Below are 17,717 nucleotides of genomic sequence, written 5' to 3'. Positions count from 1 at the left end.
TGACACTCTGTCTGTGGAGACGGAGCAGCAGAGTGAATGTGTGATTAACTTAACCGTTGGTTCATTCATGTAGAAATATAACGCTGCGTTTCTTCCACCAACAGGGCTCTCATTTTAGTGTAGAGCGTCAGACTGAATTTACCAACGCACCATGTCAGGTCACTCACTCTCCGGGACCGCCAGTGTTACCTGAATAAGTAAACACTGACCAACGGGACCAGACTGGCCGACCCGTATGCTCTCACTCAGTGGATGGATGATGTCACAGGAAGCCAATCTTACAAAGGAGGACCACACTTGTTTGTTTTGCTATGGAAGCTAACGTTAGCTAATGTGCTAAAAAGGGTTTGAAAGGCAGTTTTCATTTCATGTAGACTTTAAAGATGAAACAGCGGTAAAGTAATTTTGATTCAGGTCTTGTAGTTTCATCACAGATGATTTACATTGTAGAGTTTAAGTTTGTCTGTGGAACTTAAACTGCTAATTTGTATTTAGATAAAATCATTGCATCATGATGTTGGTTGTCATGGCAAAGACATTTAACCATCTTTGTTTTTGGCGATATAAGCGTGCAAGACATATACACTCTTTATTGGTACACTCCTATGTGCAGCTGGAAGTTGTAGATTGACTGACGGATGGTTGTCGCGGTATTATTGTTTAAAACTGGTTGGTACTAGTTTACATGAGCACATATCATTTTTTGTGTTAGAGGAAGAAAACACGAGTGGATTCTGATGTAAAAATATAACGAGAGTGTTATTTTTGGCAGTCATTGTTAAATAGGAGCAGAAAATGTCAGCGATGCGATTTGAAAGGCAGTTTTCATTTCATGTAGACTTTAAAGATGAAACAGCGGTAAAGTAATTTTGATTCAGGTCTTGTAGTTTCATCACAGATGATTTACATTGTAGAGTTTAAGTTTGTCTGTGGAACTTAAACTGCTAATTTGTATTTAGATAAAATCATTGCATCATCTTCTCCTTCTCCTCCCATAAAGAACAACTTCACACTTCCTAAACGTTAATCTGAATATACACTCTTTATTGGTCGCCATGGTGCAGAGAGACATTATAGCTTTGTTGCTTTCGGCTCCTCGTTTCAAAGTATGAGAGGTTTTAAGTGGAGTTATTTTCTTATTCCTGCTTTAATGTGATCTGAAACTGCTGGCCGCTGTGTGAGTTTTATTCTCTCAGACTTCAGCAATAATGTGTCAGAGTGTTAAACTGTTGAGTCTCTTTGACTATTGTTCAGACCTTCGCTCAGCTTCTCTCGTGTTTCCTGGTTGGCGCCTGATTGCTACTGTGTTTATTTAGGGATTAATTTGTGGCACTGAATGGAGACAAAACCGTGAGTTATTAATGGAGTTTGTGCACCGGCCCGGCCCGGTTCAGCAGGCGTCCAACGGCCCGAGGCGTCCTCGCAGCGCAGTGTTCAGGGACGACCAGGAATAATGTGTCAGAGTGTTAAATTGAGGGCAGAGCTATTGTTCAGAGCGAAAACCATTATCTCCACATTTCCAACCATCATTTTAATACCTAGTCCCATAACTGCTGTATTACCTCGATCCCTGGGTTTCCATTTGATAATCCTGCCATTAATAACCTTTGCAGACTTTGTTGCTTCTGCTGCTCATTTGTGCTGTAAAACTATTTTGTCCTCGGGGTGTTTCAGGGTGTGTGTGTGGGGGGGGGGGGGTAGATGGAAACTGCAGTGCACTGACCTTCAACATGTTCACGCTGAGTTGAGCAGATTTAATGTAGCAAATTGGGCTCTGATTTTACTGCTGCTAAAAGCAGATTGTTCTTCAGTGGTCATGGCAGAGTTTGCTTAATTAACTCTATTACTCAACACAACGAGAGCAGCAGGCTGGCCGCATGAAACAAAGGCTGTGTCCGAAATCACTCACCATATATAGTGAGTTTTCTATTTTGTAGTGCTGTCCGAATTTATAGTGGGAATTATTATACCCTAAAAACAGGTAGACGCTTAATAAATAATAAATAATTCACTTATTTAATGTGGGGCAAAAACATAAAGACACGGACGTGTTCCAGCTGAAGAGCCATCATCACACGTCTGCAGCTGCTTTCAGCACTTGATCAGCCAGCAGTAGTGATGACGTGATGAACTGTGCCAAGAAAGTGACTCAAGGATTGTTTGAAAGTGCTTTTTCATGTTGTGGATGAGCAGATATAGTTCTCTACATAATGAATGCACATAGTTTTACTAGTCATGTTTCCATCAGCCTGTTTAGATGCGCATCTATAATTATCGCATCGGAAAATTATGATGGAAACGCAAAAATTAGAATTAAACCCCCTGATTCGCCCAAACTAAAATACGCTCGCTTTAGCCCTGTTTTGGTTGATTTGAAAAAATGCTGATTCGCAAAATGGGGGATGGAAACAGTTATGTTCAAATTAAGTCTGACGTAGCGCACCTCTCTCCATGGTGATATCCACACTGCGGGTCGGGAAGAAGAAGAATGCGAGACTTGTTTCGTTTCCAGTTCTGCGGAAAACTCGCGCGAGTTCGTAGTTTTCACCAAAGTCCGTACATTTAATGGAAACACACAGGATTCGTATTTCTTTTAATGCGCATTTCCCAATGATTCAAATCACTTTTGGATGGAAACACAGCTAGTGCGATGTCACTTAGGCTGCTCTCAGCCCTCGAGTCGTCTCCTTTGGTCTGAATCAGGGACTCATGTTGTTCCAAAGCTGTATAATTGTTAACCCAGACACTGCTGGTCCTGCAGCTTCTGTGTCGAAGGGACGGAAACATCTCTCATTGATTGGTTAAGGGAAAACAAACCCTGCTCAAACAGAAAACAAAATGCAATTTAGCATCATGCTAATCTACCCATCACAGCACCCTGAACATAACCTGGGTCTTTCTCTGATTAGAATTTAAAGTTTAAGGTTTAAACAAACAGACTTTGTGCTGATTGTTTTCACATCTGCGGTTTCTGAGGTCAAGAACAAACTTTGAACCTCTGTATGAGAAGCACGTGTCCTCCCTGACCTCTGCTGATTTCCAGCCATGCAGATAATTTCGGTGTTAAGAAACAACGTCCCTCTTAGTTTGAATAATTCCCAGAACACTCTGCGCTTTATGTTTCCCTCAAAAACATATTTGATGTTTCAAATTAGTCATATATAAACTTAATTTTTAGGAACAGCGCTGCACGGGTCAGTAATTTCCCACTTAGTTTCCTGGAAACAGAAATTTAATTTGGTGCTAATGACAGTGAAAATGTCCACTTTGAATAAGCTGCCAGAGTAACCAGGGAGTCAGTGAGTCAGTCAGCTGAACGTGAAACTCTGTCAGTTTGTCCACAGTCGAGAAGACAGCATGGAGAACAACGTTTATTTAGGTTTTCATAGAACTATGTGTTTAAGGTAAATTATATTTACTTGTTAAAAACAAACATAAAAAGTTCTTTCCAGGAAACAGACGTGTAAAATAAACATTTTTTTTTGTCAGACACTATAAATTGCCATGATGAAGCAATTCTTTGGCTTTCTCACGAGTAAACCCTCAAATGTCCAGTCCTATGTGTTTGGAGTCTCTTTAGTCCACAACAAAAACTATCTGCATGGCTTGGTACCATTTACTGTTGTCACTTTACCTGAAAATCTAACTTTAATACTTAACCTTGAAAAATATCGACAATCGTTACCACTGTCAAAAGCATGGCGAGAATTTGACATTGAGGGCATAACATTTAAACAGAAATATAACAAGGATCTAACATGGCAATGAGTTTGAGAGCAGAGAACAGCTGAATGACTGTAGGGAACATTAACAATAAGATCAAGCAGCTGGAACTGACATAGATACTGCAGAAGATGAGTGTCGAATCTATTTCAAATATTCAGAAACGATACGTATCCATCAATCGCTATTTATATATATTTTTTAGATAATATTTGTTAGCTTTTTAATGCCTTTATCAGCTCATCCCACCCATCGAGTCACTGGGCGCCTTAATAAATCAATATTTTTGACAACATTATTACCACTAGACGGAAATATGGCTGGTGTCCACATATTCAACTGTACTCCGTCCTCTCAACTCCATTTATAGTCAACGCAGAAACTGTCTCAGTGGTTGTTAGGACATATAATACGTTGATTTAAGAGTTTTTATTTTTGTGAGTTGCTTTGCAACAGCTGTGTTATTGTAAATATTTCTGCAGACATTTTGTCTCCTCCTCAACACCAGCTTTGATTTTTCTTGCCAAAAGTATTTCATCTTAAAGGGGACGTTCCGTTTTTTACAACCTGGATCTTATTTCTGGCATTAAATACGGTTGTTTACTCACCCAGATAAGTTGGGTGTCATGTGGAGTCCTTCGGAAGATATTTAGATCCACGAGAGCCGCGTACATCCATATAGTGGGAATGATCGGGGCACGACAATGAGGCTCTAAATAACACATTATCTGCAGCGAAACTCGTTCATTTCACCAATATGTTTTTATGAATCGCTAGAGTTGCTTGTCATCATCATCATCCGGGTCATTTATACTGACCTACTAACCTCTGACCTGGATGATGTCAGGCAGGTACGAGTCTGCACTGCCTATAGGACAGAGGGTCAAGTTGATTAGAAGAAAGTAAATACAGAGGAGGGAGAAAAGTGTGCGCTCTTGAAGTCCGGCTTTCTATGCGTAAAGCGGGTGCGTAAAGCCAAAGTCTGAGTGTCAGATGGCTTGTGTAGAATGGTCTGCACACTGCAAAAAAAATCAGAGGCAATTCGTAAAGACAATCCTCTTTACCACCGAAACGTTCACCTTTCTGTTTCTCACTTTTTGTCACTCAGCACTATGTAATAATAAATTCAGTGCCTCTGCTTTTTGTGCAGTGTGCGGGCCGTTCTACACAAGCGATGAGAAGAAACTAAAGAAATGTAAATTCTCATAGTTATTTACTCATCAAGCAAACAAATTCAAGGAAAATAAACAATTTATGCGTGTGTAGGCTACTTACTCAATCGAAAGTTGCCCGTTCAGTCCTGCAGGCTTTGGCTGGGTCTTCCAGTTTACTTTCGGGACACGAAAAAAACAGCCCGGTTGATCATAGACATGAAATCCTCTGTAGTTGTGAGACAGTCATTTCTGGAGACATCCAGACGTGTATCTCCTGGCCTCAATTCCCACTCGGAGCAACAAAGGCATTCCTCCTCTGTTGGTATAGCGGAACATTGTCCACAAGAACACCACCAGTTAGCATCTGTTCTCGGCCGTGCAGCGGTTTGTTGTTCTCTGGCCAGCTGTTCCTCTCTCTGCCTCCGCATCCTCCTTTCAAAGAGCTCCTCATCCGTATACTCTGGCTCAAAACAGTAAGGACGTCCATCATATTCAAAGTCGTCGTCCACAACCTCAAAATCTGACAAATATTCAGCCATGTTTCAAAAAACTAACAGTAGCAAATTCCAAAACAAGTTTCGCAGCAGATAATGTGTTATTTAGAGCCTCATTGCCGGTGCCCCGATCATTCCCACTATATGGATGTACGCGGCTCTCGTGGATCTAAATATCTTCCGAAGGACTCCAAATGACACCCAACTTATCTGGGTGAGTAAGCAACCGTATTTAATGCCAGAAAGAAGGTCCAGGTTGTAAAAAAACAGAACTTCCCCTTTAAATGACGACACAATTAAACTCACAACCGACACCGCCTGCTGTTTCCGAACCAAGTGTTCCTTTATATTGTGGAGACAAAAACGAATCAATGCAGCTGCCATTCTGAAAAGATGAAGCCACAAATTATCACCTGCATTCAACCGCAGTGAAATGAACCACTTCAGAAAACTCAGTGTTGTCTTAAGCAGCACACAAGATTACAATTGATGCAGGATGATTGTTTTTAAATTACAGTGAGATTCCAAATGCTTAATTCAATACACTGTAATTTCGCTTTATTGAAAATTCCCTTCAAAAAGTTAGTGACTGCAGCTCTGAACGCCGTCCGTGCTCCGCAGCATCGATTAGAAACATTAAACTTGTCATGTAATCGCCCAGATTGACTCATTTCAGTAACGAAGTCACAGCTGTGATGAGGCACGGAGTAACTGTGCAGGTCTATTGTTGAGTTAAAGAACAATTAAAGTGAGACTTGTCACACTGCCTTCGTTTGTTGTTCACATTGATTTAATAAAGGAAGCTGCAGCTTTTCACTCAAACCACAGACTGCTGATAAATATGATGAAAGATTTTCTAAAGCATTCTGGAGAGGTTAACATTCTCTTCGTAGTATTGATAGTTTTTATGCACTTTTGAGATTCTATACACATCTGCAGGGGGCGCTGTTGTTGTCTGTATGTCTACAGTAATTAGTGAATTGTTAAGGTTCGCTACAGCTGCGTCTGGCGTTCTGCTGCTTCGTCTGTGCCCAGATAACGTTCTGTGCTCTGAGGATGAGGTGTTCAGTCTTTAATTTGGGCTTTAAATCATGTTGTTTGTGACCTGGTTTAAAACACAAAGCTTTAACAAGGCATGATTGTTTGTGTCTTTTGTTCGACTAATTATTTGAATTTGTACACATTTTTCTGACATTATGACTTTTTAATTAATTTTTTGACTAACTATGCTTTACCTTTGTCATAACATTCAATACTATTGCTTTTTGGCAACTTCCTATACCGTGACCATGTATTAATGAATATACTGGGATTTATCTTTTTTTTTTTTCATGACAAACTATATGATGATATTTTCATTACATTCAAAACTATGACTTTTTTGTTTTTAAGAATGTTATTGTGACATACTATACTATGACGTTTTTTCATGATTTTGGACGACATACTATACTATGACGTTTTTTCATGATTTTGGACGACATGCTATACTATGAATTTTTTTTTCATGATTCTGGACGACATGCTATACTATGAATTTTTTTTTCATGATTTCGGACGACATGCTATACTATGACGTTTTTTTCATGATTTCGGACGACATGCTATACTATGACGTTTTTTCATGATTTTGGACGACATGCTATACTATGATTTTTTTTTTCATGATTTCGGACGACATGCTATACTATGAATTTTTTTTTCATGATTTCAGACGACATGCTATACTATGACGTTTTTTTCATGATTTCGGACGACATGCTATACTATGATTTTTTTTTTCATGATTTTTGACAACATGCTATACTATGACTTTTTTTCATGATTTCGGATGACATGCTATACTATGACGTTTTTTTCATGATTTCGGACGACATGCTATACTATGATTTTTTTTTCATGATTTCGGACGACATGCTATACTATGACTTTTTTTCATGATTTCGGATGACATGCTATACTATGACTTTTTTCATGAATTTGGACGACATGCTATACTATGACTTTTTTCATGAATTTGGACGACATGCTATACTATGACTTTTTTCATGAATTTGGACGACATGCTATACTATGACTTTTTTCATGAATTTGGACGACATGCTATACTATGACGTTTTTTCATGATTCTTGACGACATACTATACTATGATTTTTTGTCATGATTTTTGACGACGTGCTATACTAGGACGTTTTTTTCATGATTCTGGACGACGTGGTATACTATGATGTTTTTTTTCATGATTCTGGACGACGTGGTATACTATGATTTTTTTCATGATTTTTGACGACATACTATACTATGACGTTTTTTCATGATTTTCAACCACATGCATTACTTTGACGTTCTTTTATGAGTTTGGATGACATGATATCCTATGATCTTTTTTTTTTAATGATTTCGGACGACATACCATACTATGGCATTTTTGTTGATGATGTCATCATCAACAACATGCTATACTTTAATGTGTTTTCATGATTCTGGACGACATGCTATACTATGACGTTTTTTCATTATTTATAACGACATGCTATAGTATGACATTTTTTCATGATTTTGGACAACATACTAAACTATGACCTTTTTTCATGATTTCGGACGGCATGCTATACTATGAGATTTTGTCATGATTTTTGATGAAATACTAAACTATGACATTTTTTCATGATTTTCAACCACATGCATTACTTTGACGCTCTTTTATGAGTTTGGACGACATGCTATAGTATGGCGTTTTTCTTCATGATTTCATCATCAACAACATGCTTTATTTTAATGTTTTTTCATGACTCTGGACGACATCCTATACTATGACTTTTTTTCATGATTTCAGACGACATGCTTTACTTTAATGTTTTTTCATGATTCTGGACAACATGCATGACATTTTTTCATGATTGTGGACGGCATACTATACTATGACATTTTTTTTCATGATTTCGGACGACATGCTATACTATTTAGTTTTTTCATAATATTTGAGGACATACTATGATGTTTTTTCTCTGTTGTTGACGACATATTGTGCTGTGGAATTTGTTTCATTATTTTTGACACGTACTATACTACAACATTTTTTTGTGTTTTTTTTTCATACCATATTATGAAGTTTTTTTCGCCATTTTTGAAGACAGGCTATACTTAAATATGGCGATTTATTTGTGTTTTTTAAGGACATGCTATTGTATGGTGTTTTTTCATGATTGTTGACAATTTATTATCCCATGACTTTTTTTTTTGTTGTTATCTTTTATGACATTTTTGACATTCTTTCATGATTTTGGATGACATATTATACCATGGGGGTTTTTTTCATGATTTTTTCTTTGATTTTTTTTTTCTTTGCCAACTATACAATCCTGTGATCTTTTCATCATTTTTGTAACATACTCTTCAAGGGGTTCTCAAAATCTCAAAAGATACACACATAGCACTGGTACGTTGTGCTATCCTATGATCATGCACAGTAAACGTAATATAAGTTAAAGTGTGTCTTTGACTCACCTGTCCATCTGTCCCTCTTCAGGATCTTGGAGCTACAGGAGAAAGGCGACCTGGATATCATGAAGCAGAAGTGGTGGCCTCGCACCGGCCGCTGCGACCTCAACAGCCACGCCAGCGCGCATCCTGACGGCCGCTCCCTCAAGCTGCACAGCTTCGCCGGCATCTTCTGCATCCTTGCTGCCGGCCTGCTGCTGGCCTGCCTGGTGGCCGGGCTGGAGGCTTGGTGGAACAGCAACCGCTGCCGCCAGGAGCAGCCCAAAGAGGTGACCGAGCACAGGGCCCGGAGGACGGGCCAGCGGGGGGAAGACACTGCCACACTCTACTTTAAGGATCCAGCCGCAGACGCGAGCCCCGACTTAGTGGAGCTCCAGTACACCCAGCTGTAGAGGAGAGAGTTGTAGGAAAGCGGAGTTAGTGTTGGAGAGCTGGGGGACAGAGGGTGGTGACATAGGACAGAGTAGGTAGATGTGCTCTGTGCCACATCAGCCCAGGCCACTGATTGAAATCAAATTTGGTCTCTTATTATTACCCTCCTCCATTTTTTCTTTTATCCGTCCATCGCTCCCCACCCACCACCTCCTAAACTTACAGACACCACAGCTCATCTCTTTCTGTATGGCATATCTCTAAACCACATGAAGCACACAGCACACTCCACTTGACCATTACCTTTACTAATATGCTCATAACACAACAGCTTCTCGATCCACACTGGAAGTGTTTTTCTTTGCCTTGACGCACTCACTCGAGGCCTTAGGCAAACAGTGTCGAATTAGCCCAACAAGTCAGGATCTGGCTATTAGCATGTCCTGCATGTTTCCCAGCAAACCCCCTGCTAAAACAGCTGAGTGCACCCACAGACTTTAATGATTAATTCCCACAGTGCCGACTCCGTAACCATTCAAGTGCTTGCTATTGAATTATTGTTATAAACTCATTTTCTACAGTGAGGCTTTGGTAGTTTCGTGAACCCAAGGGTTCTGAAAAGAGATTATAATTAGCAGGAGAGAGATCACTCAGGCAGAGAACGATAACAGTGATGAACACAGACACACTTTCTTCACACTTTTGGACATTTTCCATTTCAGTGTGAAATCCTTACCAGACGTCGAGAGACAAAAAAGTAATTCATCATATCCGAGAGAACCTTAACGTGCAGCTCACCCTGGGTTTTAACATTAACGGTGACACTATCACCGTTAGTTCAAATCATTTGCTGTTGTTGCTAATAGATACTTGAGCCTTACTAAGTGCCTCCTGAATAAAAACCATCGAGCAGTCAATTACCGGATCGCTCTCTTTTTAATGAAACAAAAACCACTGTGAAAGCTGAGCTAACAGTTACACCTTCACAGGGTTTAAGAGGAGATAATGTTAATTAAACATTAATGCACTCCAATATTAATAAACAGTGACAACGACGACTCAGTGGGAGCGTCTGATAATTGATTGTGTTTAGTGCAGATAAATATTAATAAACAGAACTGAAACTAGAGTCTTGACATCATAAAGATCTGTGTTGTGTTGATTTTAAACTGAATGACATTTACACACACACACACACAGTTTACACATTTATTTTTTACCTCAACTGATCGACTTGTGTTGTGTCCCAGTACCAGTCTACATACTCTCTACTGACTTTAACAGGCTTTGTCTGGAAAGCCTTTTAAACTGAAAAATAAAATTCAAAAAGTCTATATTTCAGAGTGCCTGTTGATGTTTGAAGGCGTAAACAAATGTTGAATGACTTCAGAAACAGTTCAGAAAACATGCAATAAAAACACATCTCGGAAAAAGTCCGACATTCAGTCTCTTATAGCTCTGGTTTTGGTCACCACCACCAACTCATGAGTAAAATATCTGTCTCCACTTTGTTCACCAGCTCATCTCTAAGTGTCTGCTGTACAGCAGCTTTATCAGCACTGTTTTTTCTGGAAGACTACAAAGGTGGACGCTGATAAGAGTCAAATACACCTACAGAAAAACAAATTTATGAACTAGCAGAGGGATACATCTTTTTAAAAAGCTGCAGCTATCATTGCAAGTGCAACAAAAAATAAAAATGTCGTGGATTTGACAGCATTTTATTGGATATTAATCCAATATCTAATCCTTACGTCACAATTATCCTGGATGAAAACTATAATTCATGATATATCATGATATGATAATCATCAAAATATAAGTCAAACTCTAAAAAATGTCAAAAATGTCACAATCTGGAATCACTTTACCTTACATTTTGTTTCGAGATGAAAAAAGTTAAATAATAAGAATAGAGTCTGCCGTAAAAGACGGATACACAACAACAATAAAACAATTAAATGTAGAAAATCACGTCTGTCAACTAATCACAGCAGAAACACTAAAAAACAACCAGATCATCAAATGTACAATAAGCTGAACTAACTAGTATAATAATAATATTTACCATTATCGCTACATTGGAAATTCACCACCATCAACTTAAAGGGATAGTGCACCCAAAAATGTAAATTCAGCCATTATCTACTCACCCATATGCCGAGGGAGGCTCAGGTGAAGTTTTAGAGTCCTCACATCACTTGCAGAGATCCAAGGGGAGAGGAGGTAGCAACACAACTCCACCTAATGGAGGCTGACGGCGCCCCAGATTCAAACGTCCAAAAACACATCATTGAAACCACAAAATATCTCCATACTGCTCGTCCGTAGTGAAAAACGTCCTTTGAACTCTGTTTTTAGCTCATTGTAGCCTGTAGCTCTGACTGCCTCTCTGTGCACCGCATTCAGTCAGAGCTACAGGCTACAGTGAGCTAAAAACAGAGTTCAAATGAGGTTTTTCCAAACAACTTTTTATGTCGGGGCTTCAGGACACTTGGATCACTACGGACGAGCAGCATGGAGATATTTTGTGGTTTCAATGATGTGTTTTTGGACGTTTGAATCTGGGGCGCCGTCAGCCTCCATTAGGTGGAGTTGTGTTGCTACCTCCTCTCCCCTTGGATCTCTGCAAGTGATGTGAGGACTCTAAAACTTCACCTGAGCCTCCCTCGGCATATGGGTGAGTAGATAATGGCTGCATTTTCATTTTTGGGTGCACTATCCCTTTCTTTTTCTATCTGATCGTGTTACTTTCATCACGATCCGTGATAAAATTGTACACCGTCCCTAGTTAATTAAATCTAAAATCAGTTTCTGTAAACGATTTTTAGTTGCAGCTAACTGATGTTGACAACCTGACAATGAGCTGAGCAGCAGAGGATGTGTAACGTTAACAGACTGCATCAATTCTGTGAGCTCTTGTGGAGGTCGCGACCTTCAGGCCTCAGGTTAGGAAACACTGAGCTGGAGAAATTCAGATTCATCGCTCTGTTGGACTGCAGGAAGCACAGAGAGATGTTTCTGTTTCCTCACAAATGATTGACTGCAGACTGCAGAGAGCACATTAACACAAAGGTTTAATTTTGTCCCGACATCATGTTGCTGATGGGATTAACATTTATTAGCTGAAAGATTCTGCAGCCCTGCATTTTCTACACTGTTGTTTGTTATCTGGAAAACAGATTAAATGTTCAGTAAAGGATTCAGAGCCAAAATAAAACCAGTGATCAGACCCTGACCCTGTTCGTACCCCGTACAGTAATAGTATGTAGTCTGGAACTGGGACATCAGCTCAACACTTTCATTTAAGCTACACTTGAACATAAACTGACCTCAGACCTGCATTTCTAAGTTCTACCTCCACACAACATTCACCTCCTGTGCCAAACACACACACACGCACATGCATGAGGAGGCAGGTTTGTGTCATGTGAGAGGGGACAAAATGGCAGCAGAGCTTTGACGTGGATCCATAAACTAAAGTGTGAGCAGACAGTGAACGTTGGGTGTGTCGCCCTGTAGCAATAAGATTTGTCTCCAACATCCTCGCCCATAACCTCCTGGTACTTTCACTGTGTCACGTCTTATTGCAAATTATATGTCAATGTGGACACCCGTGTTATCTATCTCCTCTCCCTCTCTCCATCTATCCTTTTGATTTTTTTAATTTACACTTGACTGTCTATGATCTCGTGCAGGTTACTAAGGATTACAGACTGGCAAGGGTTTCTGGTCCATTGACATATAATGACATTACAACTGCTTCATCGGAGGGGAGGAGGGACATTTGGACAGACAGAGAGAGAGGCTGGGATGAAGCAGAAGCTATTGATACAGGTCAGAATAGACCTCCTATACAATTATCAAAAATAAAAACAACAAAAAAACATATCTGTGCCATCGCCAAGGTCCTTTGTTTTACTGACGGTTGATTTTTGGTCGGTTGTAAATTTACAGCTGAGCAGAAACGTGACCTGATTTTCTGTGGCCTGAGTTCTGGAAATAAATATATCACAGTAAATATGAGAAGGGCTTTTTACTTAGAAAGCTTTGCAACTAATGCCATCTGTTAATTTCCCCTCCATTTCAACCATAAACTAAATAATTTTAATGATAAAATATCAAGAATTTTTATTTTCTGATCCCTTAAAAGAGATTTTTTTTTTAAAGGTGGGAGCTTAAACGTGTCGGGATGAAAAACTTCACAAAAAAAAAAGAAAAAAAAAGTTTCCCATTAAAACAAAGCTTAAATCAGACATTTCGGAGTTAAACTCTCTGCTAGTTCATTAAAACTCCCACCGATAAAACCAATTAAGCTAATTATCAATTTCCTTATCAGAAAATTGAAGAGGAAATTATTTCCAGAACCGAACGTTTCAGCTCTAAACGAAAGAAAAAAACTGGCCCAAATTAATTTGGTTCCTGATCTGAAAACAGACAGCTTGATCTTAATTGCAATCGATTTAAATTTGGGCTTTTTTTCTCTTTGCAGACGACATGATCATTAAGGTTGATTAAGTGATGCCGGGCCTTGGCTGCTCCACCTTTAACACTGCACCCCCCCCTCATTAGAAACCCTCCTGGATCTTAGAGTGCCTTTCTGTTTCTCCTTGCTTTGTTTCAGTTGTTCATTTTTAACTGTGTGAACACATCTCATAAGGGCTGACCTCTGACCTCACCTTTACATGTTGCTGACGTGTTGAGCAGAATAAAAAACAGACACACTGTGATGGAAATGACAAAGAACCCTGCAAACAAGCTCAGTGCCTTTCCATGCATGCCTGACAGAAGACAACCACACCTCCATTCTCTTTATAGCTCTTTATAAACTCAACATGATCTGTCCTGGTGTTTGTTAAAGATAAATGGGTTGTAACATTTCTGTAGATTTTTAGAATAAAAAATGGCGAAGACAACTTCGCATCGTTGCCAGATGTATACATATCGGTATCGGTCTGTGCTGTCTCAACTCGGTCTCACACTGAAGTCGTCAAAATTGGCACTTAGTCGGTGACTTTCGGCGTCAGACACCCAACGAAAAAGCCATCCTTCCACACTGGCATGATACATGACTGGTCAATGTTATTCTGTAGCGGCACCCGGTGGCGTCAGGGTGAAACACGGGTGGACAACAACGTAAGTTAAGGGCTGAAAGTCCAAGTAACACGGGCAGGTCCAGCAACCACCAACTTTCACCTGGGAGGCCAGTGCTCGCTTCCCTTAAGATTAGTGGGGTTTCCTTCCAAATGTATCGAAATTTTTGAGCGAATTTTGTGAAAATGCACAAAAGAAAATGCGAATTTATGCCCGTTTACATTCGTTATTGTTTTGCGATTACTGGGAGTCAACAGGAAGAGCAGTAGGTGGCGCTTCTCATGAAAAATGAACAAAATAAAAACACCCCCGTAGAAGAGGAGTGCGCCATGAGATGACGTCATAAGAGAGCGTCTTATGCCCACTGTAAACAACAACACACTCAACTGACACTAAACAACTGACCATGGACAGATTCCTGATGAACCTGTCGGCTCTTGGGAGAACTCTGGTTAGCATTTTGTCAGCGTTCACAGCGTACCTAGCCATCTTGAAGAAGAGACGACAAAGAAGAAGTTTAATGTTAAGAGTACTGTCGGAAATAGCTGGAAGGAGACCACCGCGTCGTTCTCCATGTGTATGGGAACGTAGGCATGTGAAGGACTTTTGGGACGTAGTTGTCCAGCAGCATTTCACTCACGAACTCTGGCTGAAACATTTCCGTATGTCAAGGGCCACATTTGAGGATCTGTGTACGTCATCGTTTATTCGCAAAACCTGTTTCCATAGCAAAAAGTCACATTTTTCTTTTATTGATATGCTGACAAATCCACCCCCCTCCAAGTGTAAAACGTTTTTGCGAATTTTCAGCCATTTTTCGAATTTCTGGCGTTTCCATCCAAGTTTTTTTTCCACAATTTTTGAAAATGCGAATTAAAAATAGGTGGATGGAAACCCCACTATTGTAAAGCCAAACCTTGTAAACCCGGTCTCACTCTCAAGTTATCGAATACCGGCGTTTGGTCGGTGACTTCCAGCGTCAGACACCGACGAATATAGCCATCCTTTCACATCAGCATAATGCGCGGCAGTCACCGTTATTGGTTAGCGGCGAAATTAAATTAACAGCTGTCAAATGTGGGTAGATTTTTTGGCGAGTAAACGTAACTCTATCCACCACACTGGTGGGTAAATGTTTGTACTAAGTCATGTAACAATAAATGATGGTGTCTGTGTCACATCAGCCCGTTCTCATTCCGAAGTCATCGAATACTGACGCTTTGTCAAAGACTTTGGTGTCAGACACTTGACGCCAGTGGGATCTGCGCATTGGTTGGACATCCCATTGTTCCGACCATATTAAACTCATTGTTCCAAAGTCCGTTCCAAAATCATCATGATGCCCTGTGGTTAAGGTCGGGTTAGGTTTAGGCACAAAAACCACCTGGTTAGGGTCAGGAAAAGATCATGGTGTGGGTTAAAATGAAAAAGAAAGTGACAAACACATAAGCCGTGAGCCTGCTCCGCCTCAAGCCTTTCCCAGCTGACCCAGAGCCGGTCGCACCGCGGACAGTCGGACTAATGGGATGTCGAACCAATGGGCTGTCGGACCAATGACATGGACCCACACCAATAGTCACCTTTGTCTGCAGTATGATACGCAGCCAGGCGGCATCAGGATGCAGTCATTTTAACACAGCTGTGTTGTAATGATAAGCTGCTGGTTGGCTGGTTCGCCACCTGTCAAGGGGGCATGATACGTTTATTATTTTGGAATATAAATTATAAATTATAAATATACTTTTATATATACGTTTTGTTTTATGACCCGCCCCCTTGGACACTGAGTCAAAAAGTTAATTTCAGACACTGAGTCCAGGAGTTTCACTTAGCTAACTGTCAGTTTTGCCTCATGAAGCCAAAAAATTCAGATTTCAGTCAGCTGCGGCGGCAGCTGGAGGCGACCCACTCAAACAAATAATGCTAAAGTTCAGACAAGATGCGACTCGCTGCCTTTCCAAACACACCTCGTTAACCACCGTTCAGACTCAGTGTTACAGAGCGGAGCTTTGTTCTGCCGCTCTGTGACCGACCTCAGATTTAAAGCTAATTGAGGGAGTGAATAACAGCCTATTGATTAACACCAGCTGAGACCCACAGTGAGATAATGTGAGGTTTTACTCCAGTCAAAGAACGGCTAAAACCGTTAGCCGGTTAGCAATGTGGAGATCAAAGCAGCCTGTTCTTAAGAAAGAGGGTTTAAATGTTTCCACTCGACTCCAAAACAAAACAACCAGAAACTGTTCTTATCACACTCGAGCACAACCCACTCAACAGTTTCAGTATTTGCAAAGTCACAGGAGGGAGAGTGATTTCAAATCCCCCCCACTGGCAGCACTCATTAAAGGAGCTGTTTGTTTTCCAAATTAATGGAGGCTTTTAGACGCCTGTTATTTTCTTCCTCTGCACTTACATCAGCAGCCTGTCTTTAACGACCGGCTGAGGTTTAATCCCAGGCATTTATTTGTTCAGGCCGGCCGCCAGTTTGACGCAGCTAAAAACATAATTTAATGAGATGCCAGTCCTGAAACAATAACCTGAACTGAGATGTTTTAATTGGCTTTGAGAGGAGCTCTTTGAGACTGGAGAGGGATCATTCAGACCTGCTCGGGCCTGGTGGAGGAACACTTGGTATGTTTACATGTTCCTTTAAGGTCTGAACAAAGGCGGAGACAGATGCTTGGCCTCAGCAGTGCTCCACCACAGTGGATCAAGATGCACTGAGACTCTGAGGTTTCCTCGAGTGTGCTTTCACAGGCTGCTCTCTGTGCTGGTTATTATACCGTGTTTCACAGGAAGTGCTCTCTGCACCACTCTACCTCAACATAAAGACTTTACACTAAAGGCATCTTCATCTTAAGAGCCTTTTGTTTACGATAGCTGCCTCTCGTCGGCCTTAAAGACACAACACGCTAATTAATCCATTAACCTCTCGTTAGTCGTTCTCCTGCTGATCAGGGCCGTAGCTGCCATCGAGCACGCAGAGGTCACATCTTTTTAGGGGGAAGTGACTCTTTCTTTACATTTGATAATGTAACGTTGCAGACTGCAGAACACTGGGGATATTAAAAGGCTCATGCTGAGGGAAATACATAAATAAATCAGCAATTCAACTATTTTTTTCCAGCTAGAATTTAGTTTCGGGTGAAGGGGAGACATATGTACGGTAGCCCTGAGAGACAAGTAAAAAATCCATTATCTAAGTTTGGTAAAAATTGTTTTCCTCCTGTGTTTATGACTTGAGAACAGATGGGAAAAAAGATTTTGCGAGGATAATCTTTTTAAGTTCCTCGCAGTTTTTGCACCTGTTTGCACAGATAAAAAGTAAAGTAGCAAAACTTTTTTTTTTTTCACCTGTTTCACAGATGTTAAAAAAAA

General features: G+C 40.3%; 1 protein-coding gene across 2 annotated transcripts in view; it reads left to right on the top strand.

Moving 5' to 3' along the window:
* LOC125880628 (glutamate receptor ionotropic, delta-1-like) overlaps positions 1-17,717 on the top strand; it is an 841,018-nt gene that overhangs the window by 814,201 nt on the left and 9,100 nt on the right. Inside the window, exons 16-17 of one of the 2 annotated variants that reach the window (XM_049563254.1) lie at positions 8,902-9,142; positions 12,944-13,082. In XM_049563254.1, the coding sequence (XP_049419211.1) occupies positions 8,902-9,142; positions 12,944-13,082 (380 nt within the window). The remainder of the gene's footprint in view (positions 1-8,901; positions 9,143-12,943; positions 13,083-17,717) is intronic. The other variant, XM_049563255.1, reaches the window with a different exon arrangement.

This window comes from Epinephelus fuscoguttatus, linkage group LG20 (genome assembly GCF_011397635.1).
Source record: "Epinephelus fuscoguttatus linkage group LG20, E.fuscoguttatus.final_Chr_v1".
Classification (NCBI taxonomy): domain Eukaryota; kingdom Metazoa; phylum Chordata; class Actinopteri; order Perciformes; family Serranidae; genus Epinephelus; species Epinephelus fuscoguttatus.
The sequence above is the reverse complement of the archived record's forward strand: the minus strand, read 5'-3'. Positions and strand labels throughout refer to the sequence as shown.